General features: G+C 25.0%; 3 protein-coding genes and 1 long non-coding RNA gene across 9 annotated transcripts; 1 reads left to right on the plus strand and 3 right to left on the minus strand.

Annotated features, from left to right (window-relative positions):
- The first annotated feature begins 311 nt into the window (after positions 1–311).
- Positions 312–12,042, plus strand: Orp8 (Oxysterol-binding protein-related protein 8). Of its 4 annotated transcripts, none has more exons than XM_015335778.2 (17): positions 312–586; positions 1,044–1,189; positions 3,076–3,222; positions 4,625–4,677; positions 4,768–4,998; positions 5,056–5,200; positions 5,287–5,508; positions 6,363–6,571; positions 6,757–6,935; positions 7,014–7,191; positions 7,355–7,451; positions 7,520–7,716; positions 7,789–7,914; positions 8,008–8,256; positions 8,369–8,536; positions 8,941–9,116; positions 9,193–12,042. In XM_015335778.2, the coding sequence occupies exons 2-17, from the start codon at positions 1,051–1,053 to the stop codon at positions 9,422–9,424; spliced, it is 2,748 nt and encodes a 915-aa protein (XP_015191264.1). In that variant the 5' UTR covers positions 312–586; positions 1,044–1,050; the 3' UTR covers positions 9,425–12,042. The 4 variants fall into 4 exon arrangements, with proteins under 4 accessions (XP_015191264.1, XP_015191268.1, XP_015191265.1 ...); XM_015335779.2 differs by having other exon boundaries at positions 313–586; positions 3,091–3,222; XM_015335781.2 differs by having other exon boundaries at positions 314–586; positions 6,417–6,571.
- On the minus strand, positions 5,604–6,226 carry LOC107074396 (uncharacterized). Its single transcript, XR_001476883.2, has 2 exons — positions 6,087–6,226; positions 5,604–5,969 (listed from the first exon to the last, which is right to left on the minus strand). It is a non-coding gene; the product is annotated as an uncharacterized LOC107074396 (long non-coding RNA).
- A 706-nt stretch (positions 12,043–12,748) lies between the features above and the next one.
- ast (single-strand DNA endonuclease protein asteroid) lies at positions 12,749–15,433 on the minus strand. The gene has a single exon (XM_015335497.2). It carries the CDS (start codon positions 15,135–15,137, stop codon positions 12,975–12,977), a length of 2,163 nt encoding a protein of 720 aa, XP_015190983.1. The 5' UTR covers positions 15,138–15,433; the 3' UTR covers positions 12,749–12,974.
- A 180-nt stretch (positions 15,434–15,613) lies between these two features.
- On the minus strand, positions 15,614–17,876 carry Ccs (copper chaperone for superoxide dismutase). Of its 3 annotated transcripts, none has more exons than XM_015335790.2 (7): positions 17,716–17,876; positions 17,451–17,649; positions 16,738–16,930; positions 16,551–16,617; positions 16,263–16,444; positions 16,015–16,151; positions 15,614–15,799 (listed from the first exon to the last, which is right to left on the minus strand). In XM_015335790.2, exons 1-7 carry the CDS (start codon positions 17,728–17,730, stop codon positions 15,789–15,791), a joined length of 804 nt encoding a protein of 267 aa, XP_015191276.1. In that variant the 5' UTR covers positions 17,731–17,876; the 3' UTR covers positions 15,614–15,788. The 3 variants fall into 3 exon arrangements, with proteins under 3 accessions (XP_015191276.1, XP_015191274.2, XP_015191273.2); XM_015335788.2 differs by having other exon boundaries at positions 16,003–16,151; XM_015335787.2 differs by lacking the exon at positions 15,614–15,799 and having other exon boundaries at positions 15,812–16,151.
- Positions 17,877–17,907: the final 31 nt, after the last annotated feature.

A 17,907-nucleotide genomic window follows, 5' to 3' on the forward strand; every position in this document is an offset into this window, starting at 1 on the left:
ATGTGTGTCGTATATGCACTATATAACACTTTTTAATCTTATATATATATATTATATATATATATTTTATTTATAGTAAAATGTTACAAGTTTTTCATATTCAATGAATAAATTAAAATCTATGAAGCTTATTAACGGTAAAATTGATAGTTAAATTAAAGAATTAAAGTTATGCAATTGAATTGTTGATAAGGAGTTGTTGCATTAGCGGAGGGTAATATGTGATACGCTCTCGCATAACTAACGTAAGTCCAATCGTATGTTTGTAGCTAAGCTATAACGTCAAGTGATCAATGGAACATCGCACATCGCGCTCGCGCCGTTGCACATTTCTTTCCTCCGAGTATAGAATTCCAAAGCAGCAATTCCTTCGAATGTTTATTATAACTACGCGTTAACGTAAAAATTAATTTACTATAAGTGAATAATAATAATTAGAATAAATCAAGGAAAATGACGGTATCCGTTTCCTTTTAGTCCATTATTCTTTTTTAAAATATCGATTTTGTGATATAATTAATTTGTGTAATGGAAGTACCTGTCATATAGACACACACAATCATTTTTTTTGTTAACAAGAAAAGAGGTAAGTTATGACAATTTACGTCATAAATATCAATATTGTTATTTTTTAATGCAACTTCATTTTATTAAACGAATTCATTTAGTCAACAAATATTTAATCAATATTCTCGTCAGCACTTTTACATTGCATTTCAATTTTCATTGATCAACTTTTTGTCCTCTTAATTATTCTAATTTTTTTTTTTACTACGTCATGATCTTAATTTATTCAATGTTTAAAATTCATTTTTGTATTACTCTAAACATGTATTTGTGTCTATACTAATATTTTATTTATAATTTTTGTTTCTAAATGGTTATTAAACAAAATATCGATCATCTTTAATTTAATATTTATTGTTTTGTTACTTTAAACATTTGACGTTCAGTAGAACTTAATATGTGCAATATATATATATATATATATATATATATGTATACAAATTTATTAAATATTAATTGTAATTTGCATTATATAGATTAATCATGAGTTCGCAACCGATAGTGGTACCTGGTGGGGATCACCGAGTACAATCAGATGCTCATTCTGTACCTTCTGGAGGATGTTCTTCTGATACATTTAAAACTATGACTCCGCCTAATGTTAGTCGGTCACTGAGCAACCGTAAGTGTTAATTCTTGATATTAGTAAAATAAATTTCAAACTAGACGATAATTAATAAAACACATTACTCTAAAAAATATCTTACAAATCAATAGATATATTTAAGATGAGATACTCTTAAGTTTAAGATCATATTAACAATAATATTGTATTAAAACTTTGAATATACAATATAATTTTGAATATATCTGTTCCATATTGTAATATGTATATTCAAAAAGTACAAAAACCAGTTGCACGTTATGTGTGTAATATTTCTTATCTATAATGTTCTTTTTTTTTTTTTTTATATCTCAATGACATTTGATCCCTTTCTAAGTAATAACATACATTTAAATTATGCATGTTCATGCCAAGAAATCCTAGGTATCATTGGTTTGTTTTTTCATAAGCTAGATTATGCAATATTTTTTTTTTTACTAGTCATAACAAATATCTAAGCTGTTCATCATTGAAACAATTCTAATCAATTTAGTTTATCTAATATTTTTAATAATATAAATTAATAGATTATTTTCTCCTACTTCTACTTCTTAGTTTTTTTTTTGTTTATATTATGTTTAAAAACTATATATCTGTCTTAGATTTTGGTTTAATGTTCTACTACATTAAAAATCTTTATCAATTATTTAGTTTCTGGTCATACTATCAATGTTAAGATTATAGACTAAACATAGTAGTAATAGTGGTGGAAATATTAGTAGTAGTAGTAGTAGCAGTAGTAATAGTATTAGTAGTGTAGTAGTAATATTAGTAGCTAAACTTCAGTTGTAAGATATCCTTGACATTAAAAATATAATAATGTCTAATGTAAGTTTTGTCATTAATACACATTAGAAAGAATTGAAATCAATAAACATTTGTTTCCAACAAACTACATTTACATTATTGTTAAAACACTTATTAGATATCATAGTATCATTATATCATATTATTTGAAATATTATTACATCCATCTGAATTATTCATATCTAATAATTTAAAACTAAATGTTAATGTAATTGTATTTTTGATGATTTGAAGAAAAACACACTATATATACTATATTTTGTATTATATATAATTGTTGTAATAGATAATAGTTGCTAAAATATTTATTATTGTAATTTAAGTTTTATGTAACTATATCATGTTAAAGAAAGAAAAAGATAGAAATTTAAAGCAAGGTATATTTTATTTCACTACAAACGTTACAAGCGTAGTTCCTGAATTAATTTATTCAGAGATTCCACTTTCTTCAAATGGAATTTGGTGAAGTAAGAATTACATGCATATTGTTATTATTTGTATGTGTATATATAATTGATATACAATACATTGATTGTAATTCCTATTATTATATAAAATGATATAATTATAGAAAAATATTGTTATATATTTTTATGGACTTGTATTTTTGTATTTTGCATTCTTTTGACTACTTCATCCTTCTTATACGAGAATGGCAATTCTTATATCTTTTGAAAATCTTGAAATAGAAATGCTCTCTGGTTGAAAATGCTCTTGGCTTTTAAAATGATTTGCATGGTATTTAATGCATGTGCATTTCGATATATAATAGCTTGACAAAATGTATAATAATTATTAATGTTAGATTTAAAATGTATTATATTAATAGCTATATTTTATTATTATTGCTTATGGATGAGATAAATAATGTATATTAGCGTTAGTCTTGTATTCTTAGAGTACTAACCGTAATAATATTTATGTAGTTAAAATAGATTTCGAAGTAAAACTATATATCATTTGAATTAAATCAATTGTACAATTTTGTAAACATTTATATTTGTTTTATAATAATTTATTACGTATGACATAAAAAAAAACTTAGTATTTGTAAAATGGTATAAAATTACTAATGAATATTGATTGATAAATGAAAGAACCTAAATATATAGAACCAGTGGATCAACAACAACTTCGTCCAAGCAGTGTCCATGTACAACCAATGCCTTTAACAAAACTTCCATCAACTGAATCACTTACAACAAGTGTAACTATTGCAACTGGCCCAGTTCCTGTATCTCCAGGTATAATTAAAAAGATATTTTGCAGATATTATAATGTCATACTTATCAATAATTCAGCATTTATAAGATGCTTTTTTTTATCTCTTATTTAATATCACATATTTAGTTTTTTTTTTTGATTCCAATTAATTAGGTACTTTAGTTTAACATATGGCTTATATAAAAACATGCATGTGTCTTATGTAACATTTTAATTGATCACATATATATATATACATACATATTTATTTATATTAGATTATTAAGTATGAAATGTCTGATTATTTTCAGTTCGAAATTGGATATTTTAAACTTAATGACCTAATTCTTATGTATGAAAAATGCATTGCAATACTTAAAGAAATATTTATTTTCATCTTTTTCTATTATGCTCGATTAAAAATGCTCAGTTTAAAAGTATCATCAAGCATGTATGAAAAATGCTAAATTTGTTAATGCTTATTCCAAACACTTTTCTCTTCTATTTATTTAAATAATTAATAGGTAATTAAAATAGATTATTAAAAGATAACTTTATATTTTATAATCAATTGGAAATAATATTACTTTAAGTATATGGTATATATAATAGCATTGTTGCTGTTGTTTCTCAGTTTTTATTAAATTAAAATGTTACATTTTTAAAAATATCTTTAAATAACATGTAATATTAAGTTTATACAATTTTTAGAATTATATAAAAGATATATATATATATATATACAAAATTATGTAAATCATCAAGAGAAAATTTGTTGTATGGAAAATCAGTAAAATAATGATTAAAATTAATGAAATTATACAATAATTTGCGTGATAAATTGAGGATATAACTCAAATGATGTGAATATTGTAAAATTCAATTATCTTATTAAAATATTAATGTTACTGTCACGTCTTAATATGTCTTCTATTGTACTTTAATGTTACAAGATGTTCTCCAAAAAAATTTGCATTATAATAAATATTATTTATATATTATATATTACGTTAAGAGTTAGGTAACGAAAAAGAAATGTAATCAATGTACTAAAAATCATCATATGTAATCAATTTAATGTAAAATGTGTGTTTATAAGTTATGCATATTATTTATTTATATATGCGTTTGCGCGCGCACGTATGCGATACACATTTGTATCAATAAAAAGAGTATAAGGTTTTATATAATATACAAATATTATTCACCTATTTTAAATTTGTATAATAAGCAAGAATCATGTTAACAGATTAATGAAAATTATTGATACACGTTTCATCTAAGTAAAACTTATTTAAAATTGTTATTAATATTAACATTTAGATAACAGAATCATTAAATTATGTTGTGTCAATCATTAGATTATTTTTGTTTTAATTAAATAAATGTTATTAAAATTCAAATCAGAAATAAATCATGATATATGATTATAATCTGTTTTAGGCTTATCTATAATGGGAGAAAGCAGTCAAAAAACAGACAATACGTCGGATAAAGTACGCATTTATTTATATATTTAAGGATATTTATTACAATAACGAAAAATCAAATGTGTTCATTTTGATTTATGCATATTACTTTTGTAGTCTATGGATTCATGCAAGTTGACACGAAAGGAATCTTACAAAGCGCAGAGAAAAAATTATCGAATAGAAAAAAAACGTGTTGCTAATGAACTTCTTAGTTCATTCAAAGATCCAACCGTTATTGTAATGAGTGATTGGCTTAAAGTTAGAGGAACATTGAAGAGTTGGACTAAATTATGGTGTATCCTCAAACCTGGTTTATTATTATTATATAAAAGCCCGAAGATAAAGGTAAATGTTATTAATTTTTTCATTGGTACTATATTAAATATTATGTAAATATTGCAGAGTAATCATTGGGTTGGAACTGTTTTGTTGAATACGTGTCAAGTAATAGAGAGACCTAGTAAAAAAGATGGATTCTGTTTTAAACTTTTCCACCCTTTAGAGCAATCTATTTGGGCTCCTCGAGGACCAGAGAATGAAGCAATTGGTAAATAAATATAATATTACTTTTTAAATAAATGTTCATTCCACATACATACACCAGTTCTAATAATGTAATTATTTCTTTTGTAGGAGCTGTGGTACAACCTTTACCAACTTCTTACTTAATCTTCAGAGCACCTTCTCAAGCTGCTGGTAAATGCTGGTTAGATGCACTTGAACTTTCATTAAGATGCTCTTCGTTAATTGTACGTTCAACTAGTGCATTGCCACGTTCTTTACAACATGATGCAACGACTACTCACGAAACTCAATGGAGTGAGGCAGATTATGAAAAACATTTTGATGAACATGGTGAGTTTTATTAATTAATTTTATGCATGCTTGGGTATTTATCGTGATTATAGAAAATGGATTGTTTTTAATAATATACATATTTAAATATGTGTAAATAAAAAAAATAAAAAAAGAAAATGTATGTTTTAAATATTGTGTATAATAATAACAAGTTAGATAAAATGCTTTACATAGTTGCTATAAGTAGTTATTTGTTCTCATATAAATTATTTTCACAGAATATTTTATCTGGTGTTTCTTTTATTTATTTATTTTTTTTTAAATTAATACAAAACATTAATCATAATTAAATTTAATCTCATAATCAGAATACACTTATTTTTCTGTTTATAATCAAACTTATAACTAAAGGATAATCATTACAAGTATAATTTAAAAATAACATGCTTTTAATGATCAGAATTGAATGTTACTAATACATTTAAAATTATTATCCTTTCCTACTCTTCTTCATTACCCTACAACAAATGGGGAACACATGCTTCATAATCCAGTAGTATGTTTAAGCCAATATGCACCTAAAACTCCCACGACACCTCAAAGGCGCTTATTGTCATGTCCACAGCCAATCTCACCTGCTATAGCGTGTCATCCTAAAAGTGTTTGTCCTTCACCAACTCCAATGTTTCAACAACTTTACCATGCAGTTGCATACTGGGAAAAACAGTTTCGCGATAAATCTCCTACACCTACTACAGATCCAGAGATTATTGTGTCTTCAGTTTCTATCGATGAACCAGATGGTGGGGGTACTCATCCTAGCATGTCTGGTTTTTCATCTTCTGCTTCTGCACCTGATCCATCAATTTCCTCTGCTCGTCGCATGACTGTTCCTTCTGTACATGTCCTAGAATACAAGACCCATGAGGTAGTAACGCTAGAACCTGTATACACCTCACATACAGACCTGGATGATATCAGCCAGCCAGAAAATGGAGTCGCAGCCGATGCCGAAATCAGTGCTTCAGATAGCGAATCTGAGGGTTCTGCAAAAGAAGAACCATTGGATACAATTAATGAAACTCCATATGCATCTAATGAAAATGAAGTTCTTGGCTCAGTATGTGTTTTTAAATATTTATTTTTCATATGTGTATATATAAATATATGTGTGTGTATATATAATTGATTTATTTTATTTATTGCATATCGTAGTATTTTTTTATTATTATTATTAGAAAGAATTTGAAGTAGAAATAAATCATACATTTAATAGTTTTTATTTTTCATTAAATTATCTCATAGGCTGGAGAAGTAGTAACAGTATTGCAGGAAGAACAAAAATCTTTAATATGGTTTTTAATGAAACAAGCACGACCTGGAATGGATCTATCTAAAGTAGTATTACCTACTTTTATATTAGAACCTCGATCATTCTTAGAGAAATTAGCTGACTCTTATTATCATGCTGATCTTCTATCGGAGTAAGCAAGAGTTCAACAAAATGATTAAATAATTATCATTCATTATATCTATTACATAATGTACATTTATTTTTATAGAGCTGTACTAGAAGACGATGCATTCACGCGTATGAAGGCAGTTGTCAAATGGTATTTATCTGGTTTTTATAAAAAACCTCAAGGCTTGAAGAAACCGTACAATCCACTTTTAGGTGAAACATTTCGTTGTTATTGGCAACATCCTAATGGTTCAAGAACATTCTACTTAGCAGAACAAGTAATAAACATTACTTTTTGTAATTTTTCTTTGTTATCCCATTAATGAAATCTATTACTGTTTTAAGCGGAGCAGTTTATTGTGGTTTTTAAAATGACATATGTATATATATATATGCATATATTTATGCAATTAATTAAAATCTTTCAATATAATTTTGTAGTTGTCTCATCATCCACCTATATCAGGATTTTATGTAACAAATCGTCAAGATGGTTTTACGATCAGTGCTACGATTATTGCTAAATCTAAATTTTATGGTAAATATATTTTGTGAATAAAAAAAGAAACATTATAATTATTAACACATTTTATGATATTATTTCAGGTAACTCAACATCAGCAATATTAGATGGTGTTGCAATATTAACAATGTTACCCAGAGGTGAAGATTATACGATGACAATTCCTTATGCACATTGTAAAGGTATTCTTGTGGGAACATTATCTATGGAACTTGGTGGAAAAATAGATATTGAATGCGAGAAAACTCGTTACCATACTGAATTAGAATTTAAACTTAAGGTAAAATTTATAATTATATATACATATGAATCTTTTTTATTTGAATATTAATTGTTCTTATTATATCATTAGCCATTTCTTGGAGGATCAGAACAGATGAATCAAGTAGTAGGAAGAATACGTTTAGGGAAAGAAACTCTTGCTACTATTTCAGGATATTGGGATGGACAAATAATGATTACTGATAAACGAACTGGAGTAAGTTAGAAGCTTATTATTATTATTATTATTATTTAATTAAATATAATGATTGTTATTTATACCAACAAATATCTGATTATCTTCTTACAGCAAGAAAGTGTATTTTTTAATCCAACTGCAGAGGTGCGTAAAAAGAGATTGAAAAAATATACCGTACCTTTGGAATATCAAGGCCCATGGGAAAGTGAAAAATTATGGCTTGCTGTTACACATGCTATTAATAAAGACGATCAATATGCTGCTACCGAAGCAAAAACGCAATTAGAAGAAGCTCAAAGAGAACGAGCTAAAGAACGCAAAAGTAATGGTCAAGAATGGGTTCCTAAATATTTTGTACAGGTTGGTGGTAATCGCTTATGATTATTTTTATACATTCGTAAATAAGAATTATAATAATTAATAAGTCATAATGAAGTATGTGTTGAAAAATAATAAATTTATATGTTAATAGGATATTATAACAGGTAATTGGGTGTATAGACATGCAGATGCTCGACCATGGGATCCTAGAAATGATGTAGTACAATATGAACATGATTATATTATACGCACAAAAACAAGACATAAGACACCAATTATGCGTACTGGTAGTATTGTTTCAACAGATCCTATAACACAGGTAAAAATATATTAAATATAATTCATAGTATACAGGTAAAGATTTATATATATATATTGTTAACTACAATTTATAGTATATATGCTATTATTAATATTTTTCGTTACCTTCTTCGCTTACCATATGGCAACGCAAGTTCCCAATTTATGAATTTTTATGATACGGTAATTTCTTTAGTATAGTAAGCTTTAATCAAACCTTATATATTATGCACTTCATCAAAGTAGTATATCTTAAAAATACTTATAGATATTTTTAATATAATTTAATTAGTTAATTAAATTAATCTTCCATTGGCTTTTTTTTCAATGGATTTATTTTAGAAGTAGTATAGGTACACTAATATAAATATATACAATTAATAAAAATAAATCAATAAAAATATATACATTTTGTTTTTATAGATGCCATTACTTCAAGCTGAGTCTCGTTCATCATTATCCGTGTTAAAATCTTCAAAACGACAATTGTCTAATAATTTACCTCTTACAGAAACTGCACACGACTCGGGTAGTTCATCTGCCGAGTTACATTCAGATTCTAGTCAATCAATAGGCAAAAGAAGACGTGCTACGACAAGGTAAAATATTGATTAATGATAATTCAAATGTTTATTATATTTTATACTTTTATATCAAATAATTCGAATTTTACAGATTACTAGATATCAGTAAAGATATAGAAAATCAAATATCAGAATATGGTGAAAAATTGAATCGCATTCAACATCTAATTGAACAACTTGCTGTAAGGCAAAGAGCACAAATAGAGCAACAACATCATATAAATGTCTTTAAAAGTTTTTTAGATACCATACTTGTTATCGTAGTTGTCTTCCTTGTGCAATATTTTATGAAAGTATGGAATACAGGACCTAGTACAAGTTGAAATAATTTATTATAGTGTCCTATACGTTACGTAATTATTTACACATAGTAAAATACAAAAATCAGCTTTTTATTTTTCATAATAAAAAAAAAAGTATATATATATATATATATATATATAAGTATGTATACATTTTTTTGTTCATAACAAAAAATATATATATATTTTATCTTTCATAAATGAAAATATATATATATATAAATTCTTTAATTATTCGTGATAATACAGCAACAATAATATTTTATAACATTAAGCACGTACACACACAAATACACACATATATATAAAACTGTGAATTACATAGAAAAATGTGTACAATATTTATGTAAAATTATTTTCATAGAGTATCAAAGGTGTATAGTTAATGCCTAAATTATTGAATTATCAATCAACATGAGCTTAATTTCTTGTATATAATGGCTAAATTGCAATATTATATAAGAATATTATACATATTCGAATTATTATAGTATTAATTGCAACTACTCTATGATAAAAATGCAAATATAATAACGAAATTATTACAGTAAATTTGAAATAATCTTATAGATTACACACTTGACGTCTATATATTAATATAAAGTTATAAAAATTATAAAAATTAATTGTAAATTATATCACTGTCTTGACTCATTGATCTTCATCGAAGTATCTTAATATTATATATATATATATCAATCCTTCAAGTTGGAAAACTTTGTATCAATGAATTAAACAGTGTTTTAAGAGTAATTGCATGTTTGAACTTGTATAAATATTAATATAAAGCTTTTTATCTATCTAATTTAATAGAATTCGTTAAAATCGATAAATGCGATATTTATGAAATAAATTTCAGCATAATATTTTTTATAAACAAAATTTATATATATATCTTCTCTTCACGCGCTTTGACGAAAATCACATTTTTGTAAATTATCCATAGAGCTTTTTATTATATTTTATTTTCGACTGATAATGATGAATTGATGAATTTTATTTAATTTATAGTACAGTGCCTATATATATAATAATAAATCTTTGGTGTTCATGATTTAATATATATAAAAAAAAAGATGTAAAAATATAATTAACACGATCTTTGACAATGAAAGGTTTCACTAATGATATTCCAGAAAAAAAAGAAGTTATAAACATTTAAAAAGGTGGTCCTAATGTTATCACCATCTGGTATCAACGTTGACATAATATTTCCGTATATATGACACTTGGATTATACGATAAGCATATCTATATTTTATTAATACTATTTTTGATCATACGCCAAAATTCAATTACATTTAATAATCCAATTATAATAATATAATGTTTAACAAAATTGATATTTATTAAAAGAAATATCTTTTCTATAATATAGTTTCTACACATAAAACGTTCCTTATATATATATATATATATATATATATATATTTATTTATTTATAACTTGGATCACCGATTATCTAAAATTATAATGATTATGGTAATATTTCTATTATTATAAATGAAATGATTTACATACAATATTTATCTCTAAGTTAATGTTGCATTCTTTTTATTTGCACAAATATATCCACACCAATGCATTCTGTATTTTAAAAAAAAGTATCAACCGTTTTAAAACTTATGTTAATATATGTCACCATGTATTTCATTTCATTTAAGTTTAATTAAATGATATACACACATATATGGTCAAACAGTATTGGTAACATTTTAAAAATATCTTTATTTTATCTATAGATAGTTTAATTACATAAGAGTTAAAGAAAAAGGGATTTGTGCAATAGATTTTTAATTAAAACAAAAAGTTTATCTCTACCCCATTCCTATGAACATCATACGCTTTTTATACATAGTTAAAATATCATTTAATTATGATAAAATAACTATATTTTGATTCTTTACTACACAACAAACAAGCAAACAAAATAATATTGTGTATGTACCTGAAATATTTATTTCAATTTTTATTTTCAGCTTCAATCATGATAAATATATATATATGTATACTATCATATAATTTAAAATTATTTACCATTACTGGATCATGTATACGGAAGCATGGGGTGAATGAAGGATGAATGAAGAATGAATGAAGTATGAAAGTATAGAAGAATGAAGAAATCAGACGAGAGATATTAGTGCAAAGAGATATTTGGTGAAACAGTGACAAGTATGGGTAGTATGAGAGTTATGAGCGATTACAGTAATTTCGTTAATGTAGTATGACAGAATATTTGTATTTTTAATTTTATATTTTGTATTATTTTATTTTGCTTCGTTGCATATTATACTATTGTATTTTTATTTTGACTTTTATCTGTATTTGATTTATATTATTTCTTTTATTATATCATTGGTATTTCTTACTTTAACTGTATGGAAGCTTTGTAAAGCATGAAGAAAGAAATGAAGCCTTTGTAAACCCTAGAGGATGTATACATACATACATAATGGACTATTTATGTTATGTATACATTGATAATATTACTATAAATATTATAACTATAAATATTCTAAGTAGTATTTAATATACATACAAGAACTATTGTTTTTAATGTTGTATTTCCTCAAATTTGTCTTTTGCATCTATGTAAGAAAATTTATGGTTGTACAAATAAAGAAATTCATTTACGATTTATAAATCTTATAAATATAAATGATGTAATATCTGCGAATAGTACATTTTTCTAATCAGGAGAGTCTTAGAAGTGTAAATTTCAGATTTGTTTCAAATTTTGCACATTTCTAGTAATTTTTTACAATCAAAAACAATGAAACTATTCCAGGTAATAAAATTTACATGCTATATATATATATATATTTGTTTGATTCTAATATTTTTATAACATATATGTCACTTATGTCAGTACCCTTCGGATTTTTAAATTCATAGGTTGTTAATAACAAAAATTTGTATAATATCATTTAATTAAAAAAAAAAAAAACATTATTATAATGCATAAAATACAAGGTTGAATATAATTGCGTGTGAACAAATATGCAGATTGTAAATTATATGTGTGTAAAGGATAGCATTAATTTTGTTTTTAGATTTTTCTCAAATAAATCAAGAATCAATACCGATAACTCCACAAATGATACGAAATGCTGTAGAAATCTTACAAATGAGAAAGCTTTTTGTTAATACTGAATTAATAATAGATTATTTGATAAAACATTATCCGGTTAATAAACAAACAATTAAAATAGAAATTATACCAAAGTTAAAGCATGCTGTACGTATTGGATTAATAGTACAATGTGGACATAATCAATATCGTATTCCAACATTATTACAGGACGCTAATACATTTGAAACGACATTCAATCCACTTTAGAATTTTTATTACATTGTAAGAAGAATATTTTTCTTTTATTTATTTCTATATACATATTTTATTTTATTATTAATGAAATAAAAAAGTATAAAATTACAATGTTATATAAAACCTATTTAAAAAATTAATTTCCTTTTTTTATAATATTATAACATATCAATATTATTATGAAATTATAAAATCATTCGTATGTATGTCAGTATATTTAAAAACATAATCATAATATAATTAACAATTATCATTATTTTGTTTCGTAGGAACATTTGTGTGAAAATTAAAAAGTAACTTGGAATGAGATAAAATTGCATCAAATAGGCGAGCAAAATTTGGAGAATTTTCAAGTATTACTTTAATATAATCTTCAACATTTTTACGTTTTTTAAAACTAACATATAGATTATATATCAAAGTACCATTAAACATGATAGATATTTTTGAAATTTCATATGGATCACCCAATAATGCATTTAAATCTAAACTAAATTTCAAACAATTTTGAAATTGTGTGAATATATGAACAATCTCTGGTTTATATAGTTTTTTATTTTGTACAAGTTTCGGGTGGACCTTGTTATAAGAAATAAAATATGGCGTTAACATTAAACAATCAGTTTCTGTAATTTCATTTATTAATTCTGTAATACTTTTCTCTTCAATTAACTGCGAAGGAAGAAGAAGATCCATTTTTTTCATTTGATTTATTAAGCCTGTTTCTTCATTTATTACTATCTTCAATTCTCGCAACTGATTACTAAATTTCGATTTAAATGATTTAATTGATTTATAAAAACCAATTTTTAGATAAATAACATTTTGTAACATTGCAAAGAGCAACGTATATATATGAATATTAGATGATAATGATAAGTTATCAACCCAATATTTGATTGCAGTAATATACAATCTCCAATTTTGAGGAAATTTATTTACAAGATCGTATTGTTTTATATTTAAAGTATTATCATAAATGTATTTTCTTATATTTAATGGGACCTCTCTAAGATCTGAAAGAGATGGAGTTTTATCAATACCAATATTATCAAGGTATTTTAATGAATATTGAGTTATCTGATTTTTTATTCCTCTAGTTAACAAGTGTGAGCCTAGTCTTGGTTTTTCAAATCCTGTTATAAGTAATGTATATATAACTTCAAGAATCGGCATGCTTATGAATATACTTGATGGTTGATTATAATCTTCAACTTGTGCAGAATGTAAATACTTTCCGTGAGCTAATAAAGTTATAAAATAATTTGGAAAGTGACCTTTAGAATATTCAACGATAAACCAATGGGGTAATTGATGAATAATATCCATCTGTACAATTTTAGACGAAGAACCTTTCGTATTTTCGTATTTTTTTAATAAAAGATGTATAGTACTAATCATATTATCTTTAGAAGTCGTATCAAATTCTGTTCTTTTAGAAGTAATATCATTAATAATTTCTTGAGAAAAATCAAATTGAAGTAGTATATCTTCTGATATATTAGTATATTCATTTATGATCATCTCCATTGTTTTAAGTATTTGTGTTCTATTATTCAAACGTACAGCATTTATTATATCAAATATGACAGTGTTTATTTCTTGTTCAGCCAACCATTGAAATATAGACTGTATACGATATTGTTGTGAATTATTGCAACGTAATTTTTTCTTCATTCCTCGTCTTTGTATAATTTTGTACAAAACATTGAATTCCTGTTGCTCTACGTAATCGTTTCCAATCAATATAGCAGCTAAAGGTAACTTCCAATCAACCAATCCACGAAAAATATTAAATAAAGATTCTATTTTATAAATAGAACAATTTTTTAAATCTTCTGTATCTTTCTTTGACCATTTCAATGTATTGAACGGTATGTACATTGATCCATAAATAAAAAAATCAGAATCATAACTAAGAACAGGACATTGTAAAAGTTTAGCAATACCAGCTATTGCATTGTCAGCTTCAAATAAACACTGTACATGTTTTATATTCATTTCATTAAGAATTTCTTTGAAAACATAAAATATTAAATTAGGAATGAAAAAATGTAAATAAGAACTATCAAATAGATAGTTAGGAAAATGATCACGTGCTGATTTATATCTATCGTATAAACGAGTCATTGCAGTTTTTGTTTTTCTAGATTCAAAACTACCATCCATCAGAACTAATGGTGTTACTTTGTAATTACTTAGGTTTACAAAGAAATTTTTCACACTATCAGCGTAATTATCATAATCACCTCCAAATGCTTCATTAGATTTCGTATATTTCCAATATAATTGATACGCAAGATTAGAGCCATCGATAACTAAGAAGGTATCACATAATTTATAATCTTGAAGAAAATATTCTGCATGATCTTGAATATAACTTGTCAAGCCTTTTATACCCATTTTTAATAATTAATCAAACACTTTATAATTTATAATATTAAGCGTTATCTTTTCTTTTCTTTCCTTTTTTCTTTTTCCTTTCTTTTATATGATGCACAATAAGAAAAACCATAAACTTATAATTTTGCATTAGATCAATGGGTAGATTAGATATATAGATATATAGATATGATATATATATATTAGATTATCTTTTATCTTTCTATTTATTTAATTATTTAACGAAAATAGTCACCGTATATCATTTATAAATAAATACTAAATAATTAATTTTATACTTGCATGTCACTTTTCCGGTATCGATGGAATTATATTGCGTCTTATGTGTATCTATATATATATATATGACACATATATAGATGACTCATCTCATCGCACGCTAGTTTTTAAGAAAATCTCCGTTAGAATAGACACGCACGCACTCGTATGTTTTTTGATTTGTTCGTAATTGTTAATTACAGTTTCAAATCATAAAATACTTGTTATTCTCGTTTATTATAACCTCCTAATAAAACGAACAAGAAAATGGACGTCCCACATTATTTACAAAATATTTACATGTAAATCGTTCTTTATGATATCACATTAGATCAAATGGAATATATCATATTATTTTGACAATAATTGGAATGTAATCCACAGGTATATTATTTAGAGGCTTGCTGAAAAATATATATAGTATAATTATTTTATTGAAAATATTTTTTATTATATTATAATTATGTATAAAAAAAAAAATAAAATAAAATAAAGAAAAAGTAAAAGAACAAAAAGCAGCAAAATTATAACAACAAATAAAGCTAATGCAATATGACTAGTAACCAAATTGTTCTAAACTCTTATGATTCATTTTAACATAGCGTACATATTTTATTACTCGTGTATTTCGTAGATTCTTTTTGATTAGAATTAGCGCGTTCTCTTTCATCCCAAATGGTTAAGCCATCGCACGCACATATTTTCTTTGTATTTTGAAATAAACCAGATGAACGAGCAATAATTCCGCAAGCCAATCTACAAAAAGAAAATAATAATTGCAGTCAATGAAAAGAATATAAAAACATATATAAAAAAAAAAAAAACAGGAAAATAAGATATAAAAACTTGCAATATCATATCTTTTACCTCTTTCCACTATTTCCGTCTATTAATGATTGTTGATCATTTCCTTTTCCTAAATCATCTGGTTTTTCAGTAATAACAAGTGATCTTCCAATAATATCTGACACTTGAAGGAATTTATTGATTCTTCTAAATAAAGCTCTTCCATTATTATCTACATCTATGTTTCCAAGATCACCAATGTGCTATTATAAACAGGAAAACATTATTATATTTAAAATTAATTTCAAATAATATAAAATGTATAAAATAGAGATCATTTTTGATATATATCTCTCATTTTAATTTTACCTTTTTAGATATGTCGTCTTCAGGTCCACCATGTATGCTATTATGAGGGTTAAAATGTTCTCCTACGCTATTAAGAAATAAAATTGACAGAATATTATAAAATATAAATTTCTCGAGTGACCATGAATATATAGCTCTATCACTATATTTAAAAAGTATGACATATTTTTAAAGTACTTTATAATACCTTTCACATCCATTAGAAATGTCACCGCATTCGTGTATATGTACACCGTGTTGTCCAGGTTCAAGTCCATCAACTGTTCCATCTATTATACAACCTTCTGGAGTTTGTACAAATCTTATTACACCTTTTATATTATTGCTTATACTATATCCAGAGTTACCTCCTAACATTGATACTGCGCTAAAACTGTTTTCTATAAAAATATTTATTAATCATATTTTTCATTTAAATTGTAGTAGTATTATTATTATTATTATTATTATTATTGTTTATACTTTATAGAAACGAAAGAATTAATTTGCATAATTTCTTTTTGTCATTATAATTGTATATACTTTCTATACTTATATATTGTTTTTAACCCATTGAGTATACTATGGGTTAATACATGCATACTAAGAATGCATACAAGGTGGTAAAAAAAAGGGTTCAATATTTGAAGGACTTATAGTACTCACCAAGACGATTAAAAAAATGTTTAATTAACATGAATTCTAAAATCAACTCTTTGATGTAAATAAACTTTTATTATTTATAAAAGTTTTATTAATATCGTAAGCGAGCTTCTCTTGGCAACATGTTGAATGTACACAGAAGAATTTCCTTCAAATATCAAATCCTTTTTTTTTACCATCCTATATAATATATATTTTATTCAATTCTTTTTTTTTTAATATGTCATTATCTAAAATATATATTGTTTTCAAATTTACCTCCATATCCTTTGAGAACAGCTTTCTTTCCAGATTTCTCTATTTTTTCTTGTATCAAGGTAAATGGAAGATTGGTTTCAACAACAACTGTTCCACGTTCTAACGAAATATTTAAATTTTGAATATCATTCAGATCTGATAAACTCTCTTGTACAGCATTAACGCATTTTTGACAAGTCATGTCGACAGCAAACTCAATCTGTTATACAAAAATTCAATTTAAATAAATATATTTTTAATATTTGATCAAAATAATCTGACTAACCTTTGACATAGACATTTTCTAATATATTATAATTAATTTCTTTTAATGACAATTACTTTTCTTTTTAAATAATCTCATCCAAAACTTATGTTCTTATTCGTTTTTGTATTCTTTGAACGTTGGTTTCGTCAAATGGCATAATCATTATCATTCGCTAAAATTTCTTCTGATATACTCTGTCGATAATGCAGA

Source organism: Polistes dominula, unplaced genomic scaffold (assembly GCF_049000335.1).
Source record: "Polistes dominula isolate Pdom_NZ unplaced genomic scaffold, Pdom_raw_medaka contig_79, whole genome shotgun sequence".
Classification (NCBI taxonomy): Eukaryota; Metazoa; Arthropoda; class Insecta; order Hymenoptera; family Vespidae; genus Polistes; species Polistes dominula.

What these genes read in the sequence shown, in the direction of transcription:
- Ccs (XM_015335787.2), bottom strand. An exon ending in ATTTCTAATGGATGTGAAAG is followed by an intron (nt 16,618 to 16,737) that starts GTATTATAAAGT and finishes ATTTCTTAATAG; the next exon opens with CGTAGGAGAACATTTTAACC. An exon ending in GACGGAAATAGTGGAAAGAG is followed by an intron (nt 16,152 to 16,262) that starts GTAAAAGATATG and finishes TTCTTTTTGTAG; the next exon opens with ATTGGCTTGCGGAATTATTG.
- Orp8 (XM_015335778.2), top strand. Translation starts at nt 1,051, where the DNA reads ATGAGTTCGCAACCGATAGTGGTACCTGGTGGGGATCACCGAGTACAA. An exon ending in TAGTCGGTCACTGAGCAACC is followed by an intron (nt 1,190 to 3,075) that starts GTAAGTGTTAAT and finishes GATAAATGAAAG; the next exon opens with AACCTAAATATATAGAACCA. An exon ending in ACCAGAGAATGAAGCAATTG is followed by an intron (nt 5,201 to 5,286) that starts GTAAATAAATAT and finishes TTTCTTTTGTAG; the next exon opens with GAGCTGTGGTACAACCTTTA.
- ast (XM_015335497.2), bottom strand. Translation starts at nt 15,137, where the DNA reads ATGGGTATAAAAGGCTTGACAAGTTATATTCAAGATCATGCAGAATAT.